Genomic DNA, 17,957 nt, shown 5'->3' with positions numbered 1-17,957 from the left:
CGATCCGCGAAAATCTTTTGAAAATTATCAGTAATTTGCCGGATGTTTGCTTTTACATTCTAAAGTAAATAACCATAACATTCAGCTCCAGAAGATGCTAAAGTAAACGTTGAATGATCCCTTTGACGTTTGGAAATGAATAACAATAATATTCAACTCCGTATGATGATTAATGTCGGATGTTTGCTTTTACATTCGAAAGTAAATAGCAATAACATTACATTACATTACATTACATTGGAGAGGAAGATAAAGATGAACTGAGAGGTCAGATTGACCCTCTCAAGAACTTTGATGTTGAGGGTTTGGATATTTTCAGGGGAGTCTGATTTTTTGGGTACAAATTCTTTCAAGGATATTGATATCAAATCAATTGATATCAAAGATAATGCCCCAAATTGTCCCCCAATATACCGCTGGGCTAAATGTCTGAACTGCAGATGAGAGATTTCATCAATTTCATTATAAATGATCAAAAATATTCTTGATAATACTAATTACTAGTATTATATCATTAAAACTTAACATAATTATTTCAAAATGCTTAAAATCTTCATTATTGCTAAAAATTGCATCAATTAAAGAATTAATCGCCTTGAACAGGTTAACCAAAGTTGCAGAATATGGCTATTACCAGGAGAGAAAGATTGAGAAACGTTTTGGGAATATAAGATTAAAGGTGATGGTTAAGTTGGTAATATGTTGAATTCAGCTGATTGGTCCTCTCAAAGGATTACTGGATCACTTTCCACTGAATCGACCCCTATAAATTGTTTCCTTCTTCTCAATTCTCATCTGTAGCATTGATGCCTATGACAGTACGTGAATGATGAACACCGAGCCCCGAATTCCACCATGAAAAAGATAAATTTTGAGGGGTGTCCTCATCTTTGTCTGTTTGCCGCAAGGCAAATAGAGCAAGGGGAGGAAATTACATACACATACTCAGATGAGGGAAACAACCTCCCCTGGAGAGAGGTAACTTTTTGGTGTGTTTGAAACTTTTCCTTGAGGGAAGTAACTTTTTGATTTGCTTTGCAACTTTTTGTCTCACCTGAACAACACATAATTAACTTTTGAATCTAAACTTGTTCTATGTGTTTAGGATCGTTCTCTACATATTGCTCTGTATTCATGATATTTGTTTTTACTCAAGATGTACACCGTATGTATTTTTCACTTTTTACCATTATTTATGTAATCTATGTATGTGGACCCCTATGGAAACCAGCTCTGCTGATCAGGGTGTTCCACCCCATGAAGTGGCAATAAATTCAATCAATCAATCAAACAATCACATAGTCTAGAGTACAAGAGAAAATGAATTGATATCAAGTAAGGTTTATATGATGTGAAAAAGATAATTTATTCAACATCATGGTAATTACTTAACAAGAACCATACTGTGAGTATTCTACTTTAGACTTTTACTGACAATGTTATTCAAAGTATTCAAATTCATGTCAAATTATTTGTCTTGTCAACAAATTTCAGGTCATCAAATTCCCTCAAGATCCTGAAGTTGTGGCTAAAAACTGTGCAACAGTTCCACAATATCGCTGCATTTCCAAGAGTTCTCAGCGTCATTGACTGCACACACATCGGTCTCCAATGATGCCACCTTGGGGACGACGACTATGTGTACACAAATCGCAAGGGAAGATGTACTATAAATGTACAACTAGCATCTGATGCCAAGTTCAAGATGTCAGTTGCCAAGTTCAAGATGTCAGTTGCCGTGATAAATGTTGAGAATTTCAATTTGGAGAACTTTTCAATAGACATACATGCAGAACAGATTTGATATTACGTAATTTAGCAGAAACTCAAAGTGATGTTGTAAGTATCTGTCATCTTACATTGCCAAATCTCAGAGAAAAAGATATACATGTAGAAGAACTGACAATTCAGATTGATCCTCTCAGGTACTCTGATGTTTAGGGATTAAATATATACGATTTGTGGTACAAATTCGTACATGGAGAGAAAATAGAACAGGTGAAAGACAAGTCAGAGATTCAAATGAATGTTGCTCGGACATCTGAGTTGGAGCAACGCAGACTCCATCAGTTACTAATGGAAGAAGAATTGCGGGATCGGAAACCAACTCAACTCCTACGTCGAATGAAGCAGCTGCTGGGTAATCGCGTATTTGAAGACAGCATTCTTTGGCAGCCATTCGTCCAGCGTACGTATGCCAACAAATGTGCAGCAAATCTTGGCTTCGTCGAGCGATTCGCTGACGGTCACGCAGGAAGCAGAGCATCAGTAAACGTACCTCAATCTCAAAATGGTACACTCTACTGACACTCGTTTCGACACTCTCGTTTAGTAGCATCCCTCAATTACTCAGTCAGTCTACACACCGTCTAGCTTCACGCACTCAATCACCCGCCACATCGAGACTCGAATTCCCCCATCTCCGCTCGACCACGTTGTCTCGCGTCTGATCGCCTTGAAGCAGCAAGACAGGAATTCAGTCACATGCTGGAACTCGGCATCGTCCAACAATTAAAAAGTAGCTGGTTGTCGCCCCACCGGATGGTGCCGAAAAAGTCCATCAGCGACTGGCGACCATGAGGCGATTACTGCGCTCTCCAATGGGATGTCAATTGTATCATTGCTCATTTGCACAGTCCACTACAGAGGAGGCATGACTGTTACTTGCTACTTAAGGGAGTCGGATCTCTTGTAAGAGCTATGACAATACTCATTGACCACGACGGCAGTGTCTCATGCATACTGATATATATGTATAGTGCCTCTGCCTACCCTATGAGGGCCCACTTTCAGTGTCATTTCAAAGGAAACAGCATCACAGGAGCCCAGCAGGAAGACAAGAAAATTGAGCTCGGTACGAGTGACTGTAGATTGGCTCTTTGGAGACAACTTAAACACATTCAGACTGACAGATGCACAAAAAAAAAGTAGTTAAGTTGGAAATTCGGCACCAAACAAGTTGAGGTGTTTGTTGGTAACATGGACCGAACCTGAGAATCCGCAAGTCCTACAGGCAAGCATTGAAACGAGGCCATCTTATACGCCTGACTCGCAGAGCAGTTGGCAAGTGCAGGTTACGTATGTCCCACGAGATTGAGCAGCCTGCCAAGAAAAAATGAATTGGACTCGGTCACAATATAAACGCTTGCAAGATAAGGCTCAGAAGTTAGGACAGGGCACTGAGGATGATCTGCCATTCTGGTTTAAAGTAAAGAAGCACTGTTTTTGCTAGCGTTAAAGTTCACAACAGCAATTTCAGCTCATGCAGTCGTTCATGCCTTTACTGAGGAACTTCAACTGCAGAACTGCTGCCGCTGGTGCCCGACGGAGACGCAAAGGCTGGCCAGCACTGTGTGGTGCGTGTGCGATAATTGCACACGAATGCCAACGGCCAGGGAATGTGTTTGTTGTAGAGACATTGGCCGCTGCCGAAAACTCCAACCAAATGGTTGTATCACTGCCAACGCAGATTTCAACATCGTGTGCCTGACACCTGTGGTCTTACGTGTTTTCCATGCTGCCCAGTGGTACATGCGATGAGGAGCTAGAGGCGGAGAACCATCAAAAGAGTTGGAAAACAAGTAGGTCTTGATCAACAAAATTGTAACTTCTAATACTAGAACAAGTCACTAGATCCATCAAAGAGAAAGGGTATCTCCCCAAAATTGCAGCCAAGATGAAAAGATCTTTATCTCATACTTTCCACGCTATCAGACGTAGTATTTCGAATACAAGCCACTCTGAGATATAAACCAGTAGTAGTACATAGCGATCGACTCAAGCCCTATCGAGGCAAAGAATTAGAAAAATGGGTGTGGAAGAATCCATCAGACCCCACAGTTGAATGTGACAAGGAAAAAATGGATGAGGTGTTAGCTGGAGAAAATGAAGAGAGTAAAGTAGAAGAAAAGACGTCTAGTGAAATAGACAAAACCGAGGAACTAGTTTCCCATCCCCCTTCCTCCCCATTGGACAAATCCATTGATATACGTACCTGATGTACATAATGATCAAGGAAGTGGATACAGTGGCAGTCCATGCTTCTCACTAGACCAGAATAGAAATTCGAGGTATCCAAGGCGATGCAGAAGCCCCCCCCCCCCCAAAAGTACTTACAAGATTATGAGAAGTAAGTCATCAGTTAACTTACCCTATGACAAGCCCTTGTACTTATACATTTCTCCCTATCATTACAGATGGCCAACCAGTACCGCCCAGCGAAAGAAAATGTGTGCCGCATCTGCACAGCCGAGTTCCAGCAGAGGGCAAAACTATTTGATCATCTGCACCAGGCCCATAACATTGGGTCAAGCAAAGTGCACAAGTGCAGAAATTGTCCTTATGAAACCCGTCACTGGAGCAAACTGAACCACCATATTAGTACATGTACCAAACACATGAATCAAACAAGTGCAAGCAAACCTCCTACATTCTGATCCCGTTCCCATTCCCGGTCCCGGTCCCTACTACGCCAATCCTCGAGCACTGTATTAAGCGCTCCATGCGAAAAGAGCACCGTAGAATCTAAAGGGGAGACGAAACCTGCAAGTCCCGCAATATCTCTGGCTTGCACACTTACGGTACTTTCTCTATTTCCCCGCCAAGGAAAACTGGAAAACCATTAGCCATGCGAATGTGAAGCATGTCGGAATCCGAATCGTCCAAATCGGAAGAAGAGGACGAGGAGATGAATACCTTTGGCAAACCCCCTACCCCGGCCCTCTCTCCAGCTTCCTCATTTCTGCCCAAAGAAGTCAAAGTGACCACAGGACACAGCACCATCCCGTCCAAGAAAATCCTGACATTGATGCAGGAGAAGAGGACCATAATTACCATTTCAATAGGAGGGTTATTTATCGATCTGAGGTCACTGACATCTACCCCGTCCTTCTTCAGGCATTCTCGGACAAACAAGTAGACTGTCATCACGGACTGGAGACCAGCAGCCCTGAATAGGTGTTCCCTATTTTATATCATTCCAGATAACTTAAATAATGATTGTTTGTTTTGATCGGCCCCTTTAAATTAAGCAAATGGTTTTTTGGGGGACTTGGATCAGTGGAGGATTCACTAGCAATGGGGCAATTCCGTGGTAATGGAATTACAAATCAGAGAATTTTGGCTCATATTCTTTCACCCTGTATACGGGATTGATTACTTTGCCTTCTCTTGATACATTTAAAAGATGCAGAGGTACGCACACTATCACCCCAAATACAAATTTGTTAAATGTTCTCACTTGGGTGGTTACAAAGGAGGTCTATGTGCGATGGTAACGGAATTACCAGAAAATTTAGTCACAACTTCAACTCTGACTTTGGGAGTTGTTTCTCTGAAATCTATAACACATACACTGTAGGTTGTTGTCTGATTTCATCTTTGATTGTGTCAACTTCAATTTAGTTGTATTGTTTTTCAAATATTTCATCACATTTTCCAAGCAGCAGGCTTTTTCCCTGTAAAGTCAGTGGTAACGGAATTACACAAATGGTAACGGAATTACGCCTTCTGAAATACACTGGAAAAAAATACATATTCTTGGTACTCATGTATTCTGAAATGTCTTGATAAAGATTGTTTATGCCTTTAGCTATAATATAACCACTAAATAAGTACTCTCTAGCCTTTGACCTTGAACTACTACAAGTGTATAGGTGCCAAATGAGTTTTTATTTTCAAAAAACATAAAATGTTCATGCTAACGACCGTGATTTGAAGTTGTAACTATGTCAATCAAGATCTCGTAACTTCTAAGTACCACATCCATCAAAATTTGTCTACTTTCAAGTTAAGAATTTCACACTCTGCAGGTAAATGACATCTAAGACACATGGTAACGGAATTACGCTAGAATAGCCCTACACAAGTACAATTCTATAAATCCAGTCAACAATACTCAAAATTTCTTGTATTTCTTTTGTTGATATCATGCAAGACAGATTTCTCTGTTTTCTTCCTAAATATGCCAATAATTGACAATATGTGTGAATTACTTACAAGTATTGTACATAAATATTATGTGCACATGCATAAGAAAATAATAAAAAACTGTCCGGATTGACACTGAATTTAAATCTAAATCATAAAGTGCCAATTTACAGTGCAAGAGCACAGTGTGCAGCCCCATCATTGAACACAATGTTTAATATTAAGGATGAACACTAAGGATGCTTGAAACTTTCAATTTGTTAAGTGAAAAGATGCTGTTGTGGTTCAATGACAAATATAACTAATAACAATTCAATCATAAATTGAAAAGAAAATTTTCTTATGATTATGGTACTGCACCAGTGCTTAATTATTATCATCTATATGTTGTGGCATATATTAATCACTAAAAACTTGTGACATTTTATTAATAGCTGAAGTTGCCCCCTAGTAATAGTGGTATATAATGTAGTGCATAATTGATAATTCCCTTACAGTGTGAGTCCTACTTAAGCCCACCAAAATAAAATGAACTAGACTAAAAGGAAATAGAAAACAGCAAAATAACTTTAACAAACTACAACTTTTTGAACCATAAGAGTGAGTCCACCAAATTCTGTTAATTCATAGAAAGGTAAGAGGGCCTCTTTTATCCATCTGCAGCTCACTGCGTTAGAGCTAGATTAATCAACCTGTGAATAATGTTAGTATTTACTTCTGACCACACACAATTTCCAAATGACGTCTTCAGAAACACAATCATGACTTGGCCTATACATTTCTTACAAGTTTTCTGTCTCTGTCTTTCTTCTTTGACTTTGTCTATTTTCTCATCCTGAGTGTTGCCATATATATTTACTCACAAGAAGTGTGCATTCTCTTTTGCAGTATGTTGTATTTTGACTGCCTGAAAGCAAATTATATAATACACTGTAATGGCACTTGTATGAAAGGAAACTGGATTGTAAAGCAAATGGTAACATGAAGAGTAAAGGTAGAAGCAGAAGCCCATTGACTATTTAAAATCTTCTTAGGACGGGAAGTATAGGCCTAAATGTTACATTTTAGAGCTGTATCGCAATTACTGACTGGGTAAATGTTCATCACAAATGGTGTTTTTGTCTTTATTCCTTTTAAAAAGAAAGGATTAAAGAACAAATTTCAAAGGGTAGCAGATGCTCTGTATCAAATAGGTGTGAAAATCAAAATACATGTCTCTGTGGAGGAAAGATCTACAGTGTACGAAACAGATGAAAGAAGGTCATAGTCATACACTTACCATTAAAGATAAAGCACTTGAGGATGAAAACAGGACATGTTCAATAAAAGGTCAGACTATCGACTTGGTGATAATAAAGCCTTTAGCATACAGAAAGATCAAAGGTGTCACATTCAGTGGGCATCCCGTGTCAAGTAATGACTTCTATCACATTGTGTATGATCCTTAAACTCTTAAATTCTTGATCTTTCCTCACAAAAATTATCCTGTTCATTTCTCTCCGTCAGTAGCAGTGCTCTCTTTTCCTTTTAAAGAAATTTTATGTCCTTCCTCTTCTTTCTAACCTTTGTTCAATTTATGCTGCATCACACCCATTCAATAGTCCCTCATCACTATACTTAGATTTTGTATGAAACCATGAGACTTTTTAGCAAGAAAATATACATTGATATCTCAGAATTCAGTATGATTCTTAACATTTGAGAATGAGTAACTGTAGGAAACCTTATAAAGTTATCAGTTGGCACAGTCTCCATGTAGTTCTTGTACAAATGTATGAGAAAAGGTGAAAGAAGGGATGGTCAGCACAAGAAGTCTTGTCAAGCATGTACCCTGATGTCAGGACTCACTGTCAGAGGCATCCAGCTACTGCATGCTGAGTCATGTCAGTGTATCATACCATACACATATTTCAACTTTCACTCCTTTACTGCCAATCACTAACACTGTTAAGCTCAATAATAATGCCCTGAAGCTATTTCATGAACAGTTCACATACATATTGGCACAAAAGTAGGATATGTCATTCTCTTCCATATTAGATGTGCATGTAATTCCGTTACCATGTAATTCCGTTACCACAATTACAGAAGAACTGAAGGAGATATTTCACAAAATGTTTTGTGACTTTTCAGGGAGTCACATGTAGAGAAAAAATTTACAAGGGGAGAAAAAATCAGTGATTAGTTTGTTCAGGAGAAAACTTTTTTCAATTTTATGGTAACGGAATTACGTCAATTTGTCAGTAGATTTTGAAAAATTTTCAAAAAAATATCATAATGAGAGTGACTGAATGCTTCATTATATGTGATTGTTGAAGCATAGGAAGAAAGATGTGGAAGTATGGATAAAGCAGAGAGATATTTAAGTTGTTTCATTTTAAATTTTCATTTAATATTGTAAAATTTTAGATAAATACAATAAATAGTCTTCCAACTTTAAAAGTGTGTACAACAAAAACGGGGAAAGTTATTGGAAAAGGATTTTTTGTTTCCGTAAATACAACAATCCGTCTGTACGGGAAACTTAAATTTCTGAGCATTTACTAAACTTTGAATTTTGCTGTTTTTGCCCTTCCCATACGGAATTGCCCAATGTCAGGTATGGACAATTTTGATAGCAAACATTTTGGGTTATTTTTGTTTAGATTTACATTAAAGCAGCACCATGCAGCTTGTAAAATTCAGTCATACTTTCGGGGTTATTACCTCAAAAATGTAGTTGGAATAGGAATCCTGTCACTGAGCAAGAGCACAGAAGCATCAGACATCTTCATGGCATACCATGCACACTGAGACTGCAGAACACGATGTTTTCAGGGGGGCATCGTTTGTTCCGGTAGGTAGTGTGCCTCCACAGAAAGGGCCAAAGCGGACACAGCATTCTTTGCAAGACAAAATTAAAAGTCTTGGGGCAAGTGTTCAAAAGGATTTGCCAGGCAGAACACAAGGACGTTCTACGAAAGTGTACAATGTTCTTGTTAATGCTGCATCTGTATAATGAAGATGAAAAAAAAAACACTGCCTGAAGTTGTACCAGAAGGACACTGATGGAGATATCCCATCCTTGATTATTCCTTTGTGTTTTAACATATTTCTGATAGTAAAGCCCAGTGGACAGTGGGGTTGTATTTTTTTTTTAATCTATGGCCTGTTACCAAAGTCCAGCGACGATTGGACAGAACTGTCAGGAACAAGAGGTGTTCCGTGATATGGCCACAAGAATGGAAGAAGCCGGATACCGTCGGACTTCCGATCAGCTTCGGGACAAATTGAAGAAGCTAAGGAAGGTTTTACAAAGATGTGAAAAAAAGTAGCGAGGAGATTGGGGCAGGGAGACAGACATGCCCCTTATTCGACATCTTTGACGATGTAATTGGTCATCGACCATCTTACATTGATATTTACAGAATTGTGTCTGAAATTTTCAGACGAGCTGTGATTGTTTTCTCTTTGATACTACCATGGTGGGATTGTCAAGAACTTTATGAGAACTCGGTGTACTATAATGAGCAGGTCATAAGCTTATCACGTTCTTTACCCAGGCTACAGTTGTATTTGATTGTACATAAGATTTTGCCACATTTTGCATTGGATGGACTTCACCTATCTTCATTTGGCCAATGTCTATTTGTGTATGATTTAGAGTGTTTTATATTGCAGCATATCAGTAGTGTTTCATGCGTATCACCGCAAACACCCTCATTCATAATTCCCTTGGGACGAAAGAAGCATTATGTGCCAAAGAAACCCTCTAAGCCAAAATTTGACTGGAAAGAAACAGACCTAGATTTGTATATTTACAGGAGGAAAGAGAAGAAAGGTTAAAACTAATGACAAGTATAAAAAAATCTCACCATCGTCCACCCTAGAACGCATCCATGCTGTGAACAATGAGATGGATTTGTTGTGTAATGGACTGAGAAAGTAAAGTTCACTGGCACTGACAGCTTTGGCACAGTGGAAATATGGCCAGGCATTAGACAGAAGAAACACCTGATTCAGACGACATTCACAGATTCTCCACCAACCTCAAATCTGATATAGATGGAGTAATGCACATGCTTGATCATGGAGCAATAAGTGAAAATGTACATGAATGTATCCATCCAAGTAGAATACAGACATTTGGAGGAATTGGTTCTAGCAAGATTGACATTCACTCTTCAACAAACGACGGGCAGGTGAAATGGAACAGCTGAGGTACGTTATTCACTGCTGTCAAGAATGTCAAGAGCATTGCGGCTAAACCTACGTACCCTTGGACACGAAGAGTTGAGAAAAGCACAGCTCAAGATAAAACCCTAGAATAGTTTAGTAATAAGTGCCATAGAAAAGGGAAATGTGAGATTGGCATGGGAAACCATTTCCCATCTACAGGCTTATACCAAATCTCATGGCCTGGCCTGTACCTTCTCCTTTCCCCTCAAAGAAAAACTCTCAAACCATTAGCAATGCTAATGCAAAGCATGGAGGAATGCGATTCATCCGAATCAGAACATGAGGATGAGGAGGTGCATACCTTCAGTAAACTCCCTACCCCGGCCCTGTCTCCAGCTTCCTTATTCCTGCCCAAAGAAGTAGAAGTGACCACAGGACACAGCACCATCCCAGCAAATTCCTGGCATCGATGCAGGAGAAGAGGACCACAACTTACCATATTAATGGTTGGGTTATTCGTCGGTCTGAGGTCACTGAGATCTACCCCGTCCTTCTCCCGGCATCATGGGACAAACAAGTGGATTGTCATCACAGACTGAAGACCAGCAGCCCTGAATAGGTTTCCCCTATTTTATATTATTCCAAATAACTTGAAAGAAAGATTGTGTGGTCCGACATTCTGCCCCAAATGATGTACGACTCTTTTCCAAGAGACAGTCAAATCACATACTGGAACTTTTATACTTTAATACGACTGAAGTAAAATGACAAAATGACAGTTTCCGTAATATAAATAGATCATCTTACAAAGAGTATGACCAATATTGTATGCCAATGCATGGTTGTACTTCTCCTAAGAAAAGAAAAGAAAGAGGAGTTTGTATGACCTCAATCAGCATTTTCATTTTTCTGGAATAAAATCAAATTAAAGGAATGTAATTTTCGGTTGAATTGTATGTTTTGCTGGGTCTGTTCAGTTGTACAAGGTAAACATCATGTTATAGAATATTAGGGACATTCAAATAATACACACCCAAACCACAACCAATCAGATCTACACCATTTTCCACAAAGGGATAGGAATATGGTAGCTACTGAAGTGCAGTATCACAAAATGTGCTACAGAAACTTCACACGTCGTGTGATTGATCCTCTGAGCAGCTCAACAGGTATGGATTTCCCAGATGAAGGAGACATTCATGAGGTTTCCTTTCAACAGTTTTGTGATATCGCTGAGAAACGAATCTTTTGAGGAAAAGAGCTGCTGTGCCTCGCATTTCTGAAGCAAACTTTTGTTTGCGCTGTGAGGAAAAATGAAGATCAAGAGGCATCATCATAGAAGACAACCCCGACTGAAACAGCAACTGATGGAGCGCTTCCCAGACATAGAAGACAACCCCGACTGAAACAGCAACTGATGGAGCGCTTCCCAGAACTCATATTTGTGTCTCCGAGGAGAAAAAATGAAAGTGACATCATGACAACAAGTGAGAGGGAAGCAGCAGCTCTTGCCGAGCATGCAGTGAAGGGTAAAGGGACTCGCGCCAGTGAAGACTCACAGTCACTGGTGTGAACTTGTTTATGGTCAATAAGAACGCACTGTTAGTGTTACACTGCAAAAGTACGAAATTGAATAGAACACAGAACACAGTGTAATTTCCATTTCATACGTGTGGCAAGAACAGTAACTTTTCAAAGAATTGTTCACTCTTTCCTAAGATATCTAAGTTGCCATACATCAGCAAAAGAATGTCAATTTTTGGATTTCTCATGTTCACAAACAAGCAAGAATTAATCTCCCCAAGGGTATCTCTGAACTTAAAAGTATTCTTGAAGGAGGGTGCTAATTTGCTTTCCCCAAGTATGGCATTGTGAAACTTCCATTGTGCAGTTTTTGTTGTTGGTTCTTTTCTTATTTTATATACCAGTGGATAACAAAGTACAGTAGCTTTACAATGACTAATTACAACTGATACCAGGACTCTTTTGGACTTACATTTGCAATGCCGTAAAAAGTCAAAAAAATGCTGAAATAAGTGTCGAAAGGACACCAAAGGAAAAATGCCAAGTGAAACAGAGCAGGGGAAAGGTATGGGAGGGGAGATTATACCCCCCTCCCACGGTAGGGACTTTTTATAAAAAACAAAGCACAAAAGTCGCTTTTATAAAGCAGTATGTTTAATTTCCTAGAAATTTGCTTTTAAATGTTCTATCGGTGAGGCACAGTCCCAATTTTTTGAGATCGCGAATTATCCCAGAATACCAGGATTTTGGGCACTCATGGATTATTCATATGCTGCCGCACGGTTTGGTGAGATTCTCTCTCTTGTACAAAGTGAGTGAGCATGTGCCTCCTCTGCAAGAAATGTCAGTTTAAAATAATCACCCATAAAAATGCTCAAAGTAGACAATTCCATTGTTCACATATGTGTTATACTAATAAATAAGCTCTCACTTACTACCAGAAAATGTTTTGATCAGCCCTGCGCAATTTTGACGGTGAATGCGTAAACACAACCATTGTTCACCTTGTTTCAGGAGTAGTGAATTTTCGATCACACATGTCCACACACTCCCCTCAAGCGAGCACGCGTACTATGCATACACAATCCGAACATGTTTAGCTCCAGCTACTCGTATCTAGCAGCGGCAGCAGAGCCCGAGCTCGCGGCCAAGGAGAGGTGTTTTGCGCGATCTCAAAGTGATTGGCGAGTAGTGTCGAATGTATTCAATTTTCGAAAGAGGTGTTGTTTTATAATGAGATCTCGGCCTCCGATCACGCGATCGCCGCAAAATTTCGCCTGTAAATAGAGCCGGATGTCAACTTCAAGATTACATAGTCATACAACAGAAAAATTTTGATTTTCTATTTTTAGTAAATTAATTATGCAAAAACCACTTACTTGCTCACATTTTGTAATCTTGTGGCCTTTCATACATCCATGAAATATGATGGAAATTTTGCATAGCTTCGCCTAAATGTTGATCCATTCGACAACTGCCTGTGAAAGACATCTGAATACTGAATGTAAAATGTTATACCCTGATAATAAAATCTCATTTTAGATCCAGCATGTAGTCTACATATCAGTGAAGTTGTGCTCACATTCAAGATTTCTGTGTTTTGATTTTGTTTGCGTGAGACACTGTTGCTCCGAAATCTCTAGAGATATTTCTGCTTTCTTTATTTTCTTTTCTATTATTCGAAGTTTTCACAAGTTTGACTTGACAATAATCTTGACTAGAATGAAAGAAAAAAAAAATCTCTGAGGCAAGAGTTATCACACACAAAATATTAAGATATTTTGATATTGCTCCTTCACAAAAATTGCATGCTCCCTTGCTGAGAGTACTGATGTAAGAAAAAATTCGATTTACAACCAACACGAGATTATCCCTGAATGTTGACGGATCAGCTCCACAGCATGTGGGTCTGAGTTATGCCCATCTACGCACACGGATACTCTTAGACTTTAATCTGCCACGGCTTGCAAACGATGGCCGGAGCAATCTCTTCACCTGCAGCATCATTCCTGCTTGTTTTGTTGGCAGTGATGTTGCAGTCGACCGGCTCATGTGGCCAACCTCCTCCTCTGAGTCTTGACAACAACTGCCTGTCATCACTAAAGCTTTATCCTCGAGATTTCTCCATTTAACCCATTGAGGATGAGCTGGTTTTGGTATAACACATAATTCTCATAGACACCTGCCCGAGGATACTCGGGACGAGTCTTCAACGGGATTTAAGGCTACCTCCATCTGCTCCCTCTTCTCTGTCCACTTCGACGGGATGATTTCCTCGACCCCGGCGCCGATTTCTTGTGAACATCCCTGCGCTGAGCTCGGAAGACTTGGCACCTCCACTTGCCCGACTTGTCCTTCACGATGTGAATCAGGGTGTCCAGGTCCAGGGTTACAGTGTGTTCAACCGTCTTTGAGGAAAAGAAAGGAGCAAACACAAGAATGTATAATACGGGACTAATGACTAGCCTGTGCATGTTATATAGGTGTTCTGTGCTTTAATACAAATGTATGTAAATGAGAGCAAAGCCTGACCTTAAAAAAGTTCTTTGAAGAACACTTTTCCTAATGAATTTCAAACAGTTTGGATCTAGCATCGAGAGTTGAGGTGACAACATAAAAATCATTTATTTTCAAAAAGCAAAGCCTGCCATTTCTCCACCTTGCATTTTGTTTTGTTAAAGGAGTACATATTTTTTCCCAAGTGGTTATTTTTGCAAGCATCAGTCCGCTCCAAAATATCACAAAAATAAAAGCCATGCAAAATATGTGGCAAATTTAGCATTTTCTGTAACTTTGTCTTTGGGTAGACTCATGCTGTTGATCTCTCTGCTTCTATTCCTCTTGAGCTGTGTGTACCTCATTCAGTGGAATGGACACATTTTAATTCTGGCTATCATAATCATCCATTAACTGAATTTCCTCCTTTTCATAACAATCACTATCATCGCTTTCATCATTTGTGACCGTGCATTGGAATAGACATTGTACTTCACAGCCTCTTTTCTCAGTTCACACTTTTCCTGAGTGTGTGCTTTCTTTCCAATATCTAGATAGGTTAGGAGAGTCCATTTGATTTGAGTAATACATCATTTTAAAGCTTAAAGTCTGCTCTTTCAGAATATGCTCTTGACTAAAATCTTATGTCTGGCGACTTTTTGTGTGTTTTGTGGTGCAGGGTCTCATTTTGACATCATTCCATGATGCCTCACTCACATCATCCCACTCGCCAGGTATCTGAATGGTCTTGAGGAGTCGCCCTGCTTGGTTGTCATGGAGGCTGATGCTACCCTGGTGATGATCGGAGTCCCAGTGGTAGGAGGGCATCGAGACCACCATCAGGTCCAGGTCGTTTTCATAACTGAAATCAGTGATCATCTTCATCGACATCGCAGGGTGGGAAGTAAAATGGAAACACATCTTAACCCCTTGAAGACGAGCTGATATAACTGTAACATGCATTTCCCATAGACACCTGCCCGAGCATACTCGGGGACTTGTTGTCAACGGGACAAATCTATTACGAAACTGCAGCAAAAAACATCACACCAGCATATCACGTACTATTCTACATAGCCTAGGATGACAAGTATTTTTAATTTTTTTTTTTTCAGTCTAACGATTTTTCATAAAAATGTATACATGAATTTGGACTGGACTTTCTAGTCACCTGTGTGTTTTTACACATCTTGGCCAGGGTAGTTGAACTGCTATGAATCATTGTCAAAACATAGACAATATGTGACCGTGCACCTCAAAACGAACATAAAGTAGCACACACTGATTTTGCGTGAGGACTGAAAATATTAAGTGAAATGGGTCAACCTAGCCGAATTGACTTTTTTATATTTTCTGAAAGAGCGGGTCTTCTTTTACATTATACTTAAATTTGGTATCATAAAACGGGCAGGAAAGTGTGGTTTCTTTATCTTGACATTTTTTGGTAGAATAGTGTGATTAGGTGTGTCTTTAGAATCCCTTTTTCATTTCTGAAAAACCTTGTCCACACTCTTCACTTTCAACTCTAATAACTTTTGAAAGGATAGTGCTACTGCTGCTTTGAAAGTTGGCATTAATTATGGACAGAATGTGTTAATCAGGCATACTTAATTTCAGTTTAATCTGATAATCCCTTCATTGTTGTTACTCTGGTGGTTTACTTCCTGTTTTTTGTCCCATTCATCGCACAGCCAGCACGGTTTGGTAAAGATAAAGTGCTTGAATAGACACTGTACTTCAGAGCCTCTTTTCTCAGTTCACATTTTTCCTGAGTTTGGGCTTTCTTTCCAATATTTAGATAGGTTAGGAGAGTCCATTTGATTTGAGTTATACTGCATTTTAAAGCTTAAAGTCTGCTTCTTCAGAAGATGGTCTTAACTAAAAATGCATGTCTGGCGACTTTTTGTTTGTTTTGAGGTGCAGGGTCACATATGAAGATTCCAGGGGGAAAAAAACAAAACAAACAAACTTATACAAAATGAATACTGGTTAGTATATACACGTGTATGTCTATTCGAATGAGTTTGTGCTGAAATAATACTTTATGAAATGTATATAAGGAAAAACGGTACTTGTGAAAGATTGTATCATATGACTAAAACATTGACATTTCACAATAGAAATACAGTTTCAGCACTTACAGTTGATATCTCTCTTCTCAATATAACAACTGCAGAGAAAATCCACAAAATTATGGTAGTTTAAAAGATAGAGATAATGCTCAATGCTTTTATTGCATGACCAGCATATTGCTGTCAACACATTGTTACAGAAATTAAATAGCACTGCCACCATTAGAGTCTTTACATTCAAATGCAAAAGTGAGAACTTCAGTATCATTCTGTTTGAATTCGGCCAAAGTCCCAAATTCTGTCAAGATTGCGATGACATCGTGAAGAGACTATACCTGGGAACCAACTAGGCTCTCGAACGACTCGTCTCTGGTGAAGTCAACGACAGTGGAGTACGAGCGTCTGCGATGCGGTCTACAACTCGTCCGATTTTTCCCTGAATCAGCATCATCTTCACAGCCTCTGGGATCGATCTCATGATCCTCAACGACTTCGCACGTCCCATCATTCCTCTGCTTGAGTTTCAGTACACTGCACAAACAAAATTCTGAATAAATTAATAGAGCAAATAAATGCCTAAATAACTATAGAAATAATAGGGTGAACATATCAAAAAATTGTAAACCCAAGACAAATAAATAATCAAAATGATAGAAATTGATGACAATTATGATCATTATCATCATGTTGATTCGAATTTACTTATTTCTAAAAAGAATACTGCTTTAAATCAATCATCACGTTTGTGGCAATGTGAAGTACACTGATGCTACCAATGGCAATGAGATAAGTGAAATCAAAAGCAAATTGCAGCATTCTAAAAAGAAATATTCAAATTTCACATACATTTAACACAAGGTTGTTTGTCCAAATGTACACATGATGATCTGCCTATTTATTGAAGATGAGTGTGGGCTGTAACATGTTTCAGTAAGGGCTGGAATTCAACCAAGGAGAAGCCTAATGACTCACTTTAGCGACCTGGCCCGAGTGTGGATGATGCGCTCCGTGCCGTCAAAGTGGAAGACCGCCCCCGGTGTTCCAAAAGCGAACGCATTGCGTTCCAGACTCCCATTAACTGCCTTCAGGGGTATGAGAACATGGAAAATGATTAATAGTAAAGACAGTTTGGTCAACTAGCAAGGAATATGCTTGTGCAAAATGGAGGCTCTCAAGTAGAACATTTCAATTTCATTTTGTTCTCGATTCTAATCTCTTACAATACATGTCAAACATAACATACTGTAAAACACAATATATTCGCGGCATGGAATTTTTGCGAATTGGAGCCGACTGCCTTTTTTGTGGCATGAAATTTTTGCAAATTGTCACTGCATATAGTTTAGATAAGAAATTTTGCATGCATTTTTGATCTTGCTAATCCCGGCACTTGCGAAATTTGCAAAATTAAAATGCATGCGAACATTGCTCGTTTTACAGTACTGAAAACTGCTTACCCCAACTTTAGTGAGCCAGTTGTGTAAAGTTTAGCCATAAGGGGCCTAAGCCTTCGAAGAGTTTTCTCACCATTTCCTTAGTAGCCACACTGTAGACGTTGACATGCGTCGCTTCCGATCCGCCTTTTGGAGAGGCCAGGTAGTGCCAGGGAATTCCCCCGAAGCAGATGTCATCGTCATAGCAACAGACTTCCAGCAGTACGGGGGGCATCTCTGCAGAATCAAATCACTGAGAGAGTGACATCTACACTTTGTGGTGGATTCAAACAATAGATCCAACCAAAATAGAATGTATCTACCGCTACACTACTCAAGAAGCAGA

General features: G+C 39.3%; 1 protein-coding gene across 1 annotated transcript; it reads right to left on the bottom strand.

The window, feature by feature from the left end:
• Positions 1-13,433: 13,433 nt before the first annotated feature.
• LOC139711403 (DDB1- and CUL4-associated factor 17-like) lies at positions 13,434-17,846 on the bottom strand. Its single transcript, XM_071623288.1, has 5 exons — positions 17,706-17,846; positions 17,151-17,260; positions 16,514-16,709; positions 14,824-14,985; positions 13,434-14,018 (listed from the first exon to the last, which is right to left on the bottom strand). The coding sequence occupies exons 1-5, from the start codon at positions 17,844-17,846 to the stop codon at positions 13,836-13,838; spliced, it is 792 nt and encodes a 263-aa protein (XP_071479389.1). The 3' UTR covers positions 13,434-13,835.
• Positions 17,847-17,957: the final 111 nt, after the last annotated feature.

Source organism: Diadema antillarum, unplaced genomic scaffold, assembly GCF_040938485.1.
Source record: "Diadema antillarum isolate AM-2024a unplaced genomic scaffold, OU_Dant_1.0 seq00001655_RagTag, whole genome shotgun sequence".
NCBI classification, from domain to species: domain Eukaryota; kingdom Metazoa; phylum Echinodermata; class Echinoidea; order Diadematoida; family Diadematidae; genus Diadema; species Diadema antillarum.
Note: the sequence above shows the minus strand (reverse complement) of the source record. Positions and strands in the feature narration are given on the sequence as shown.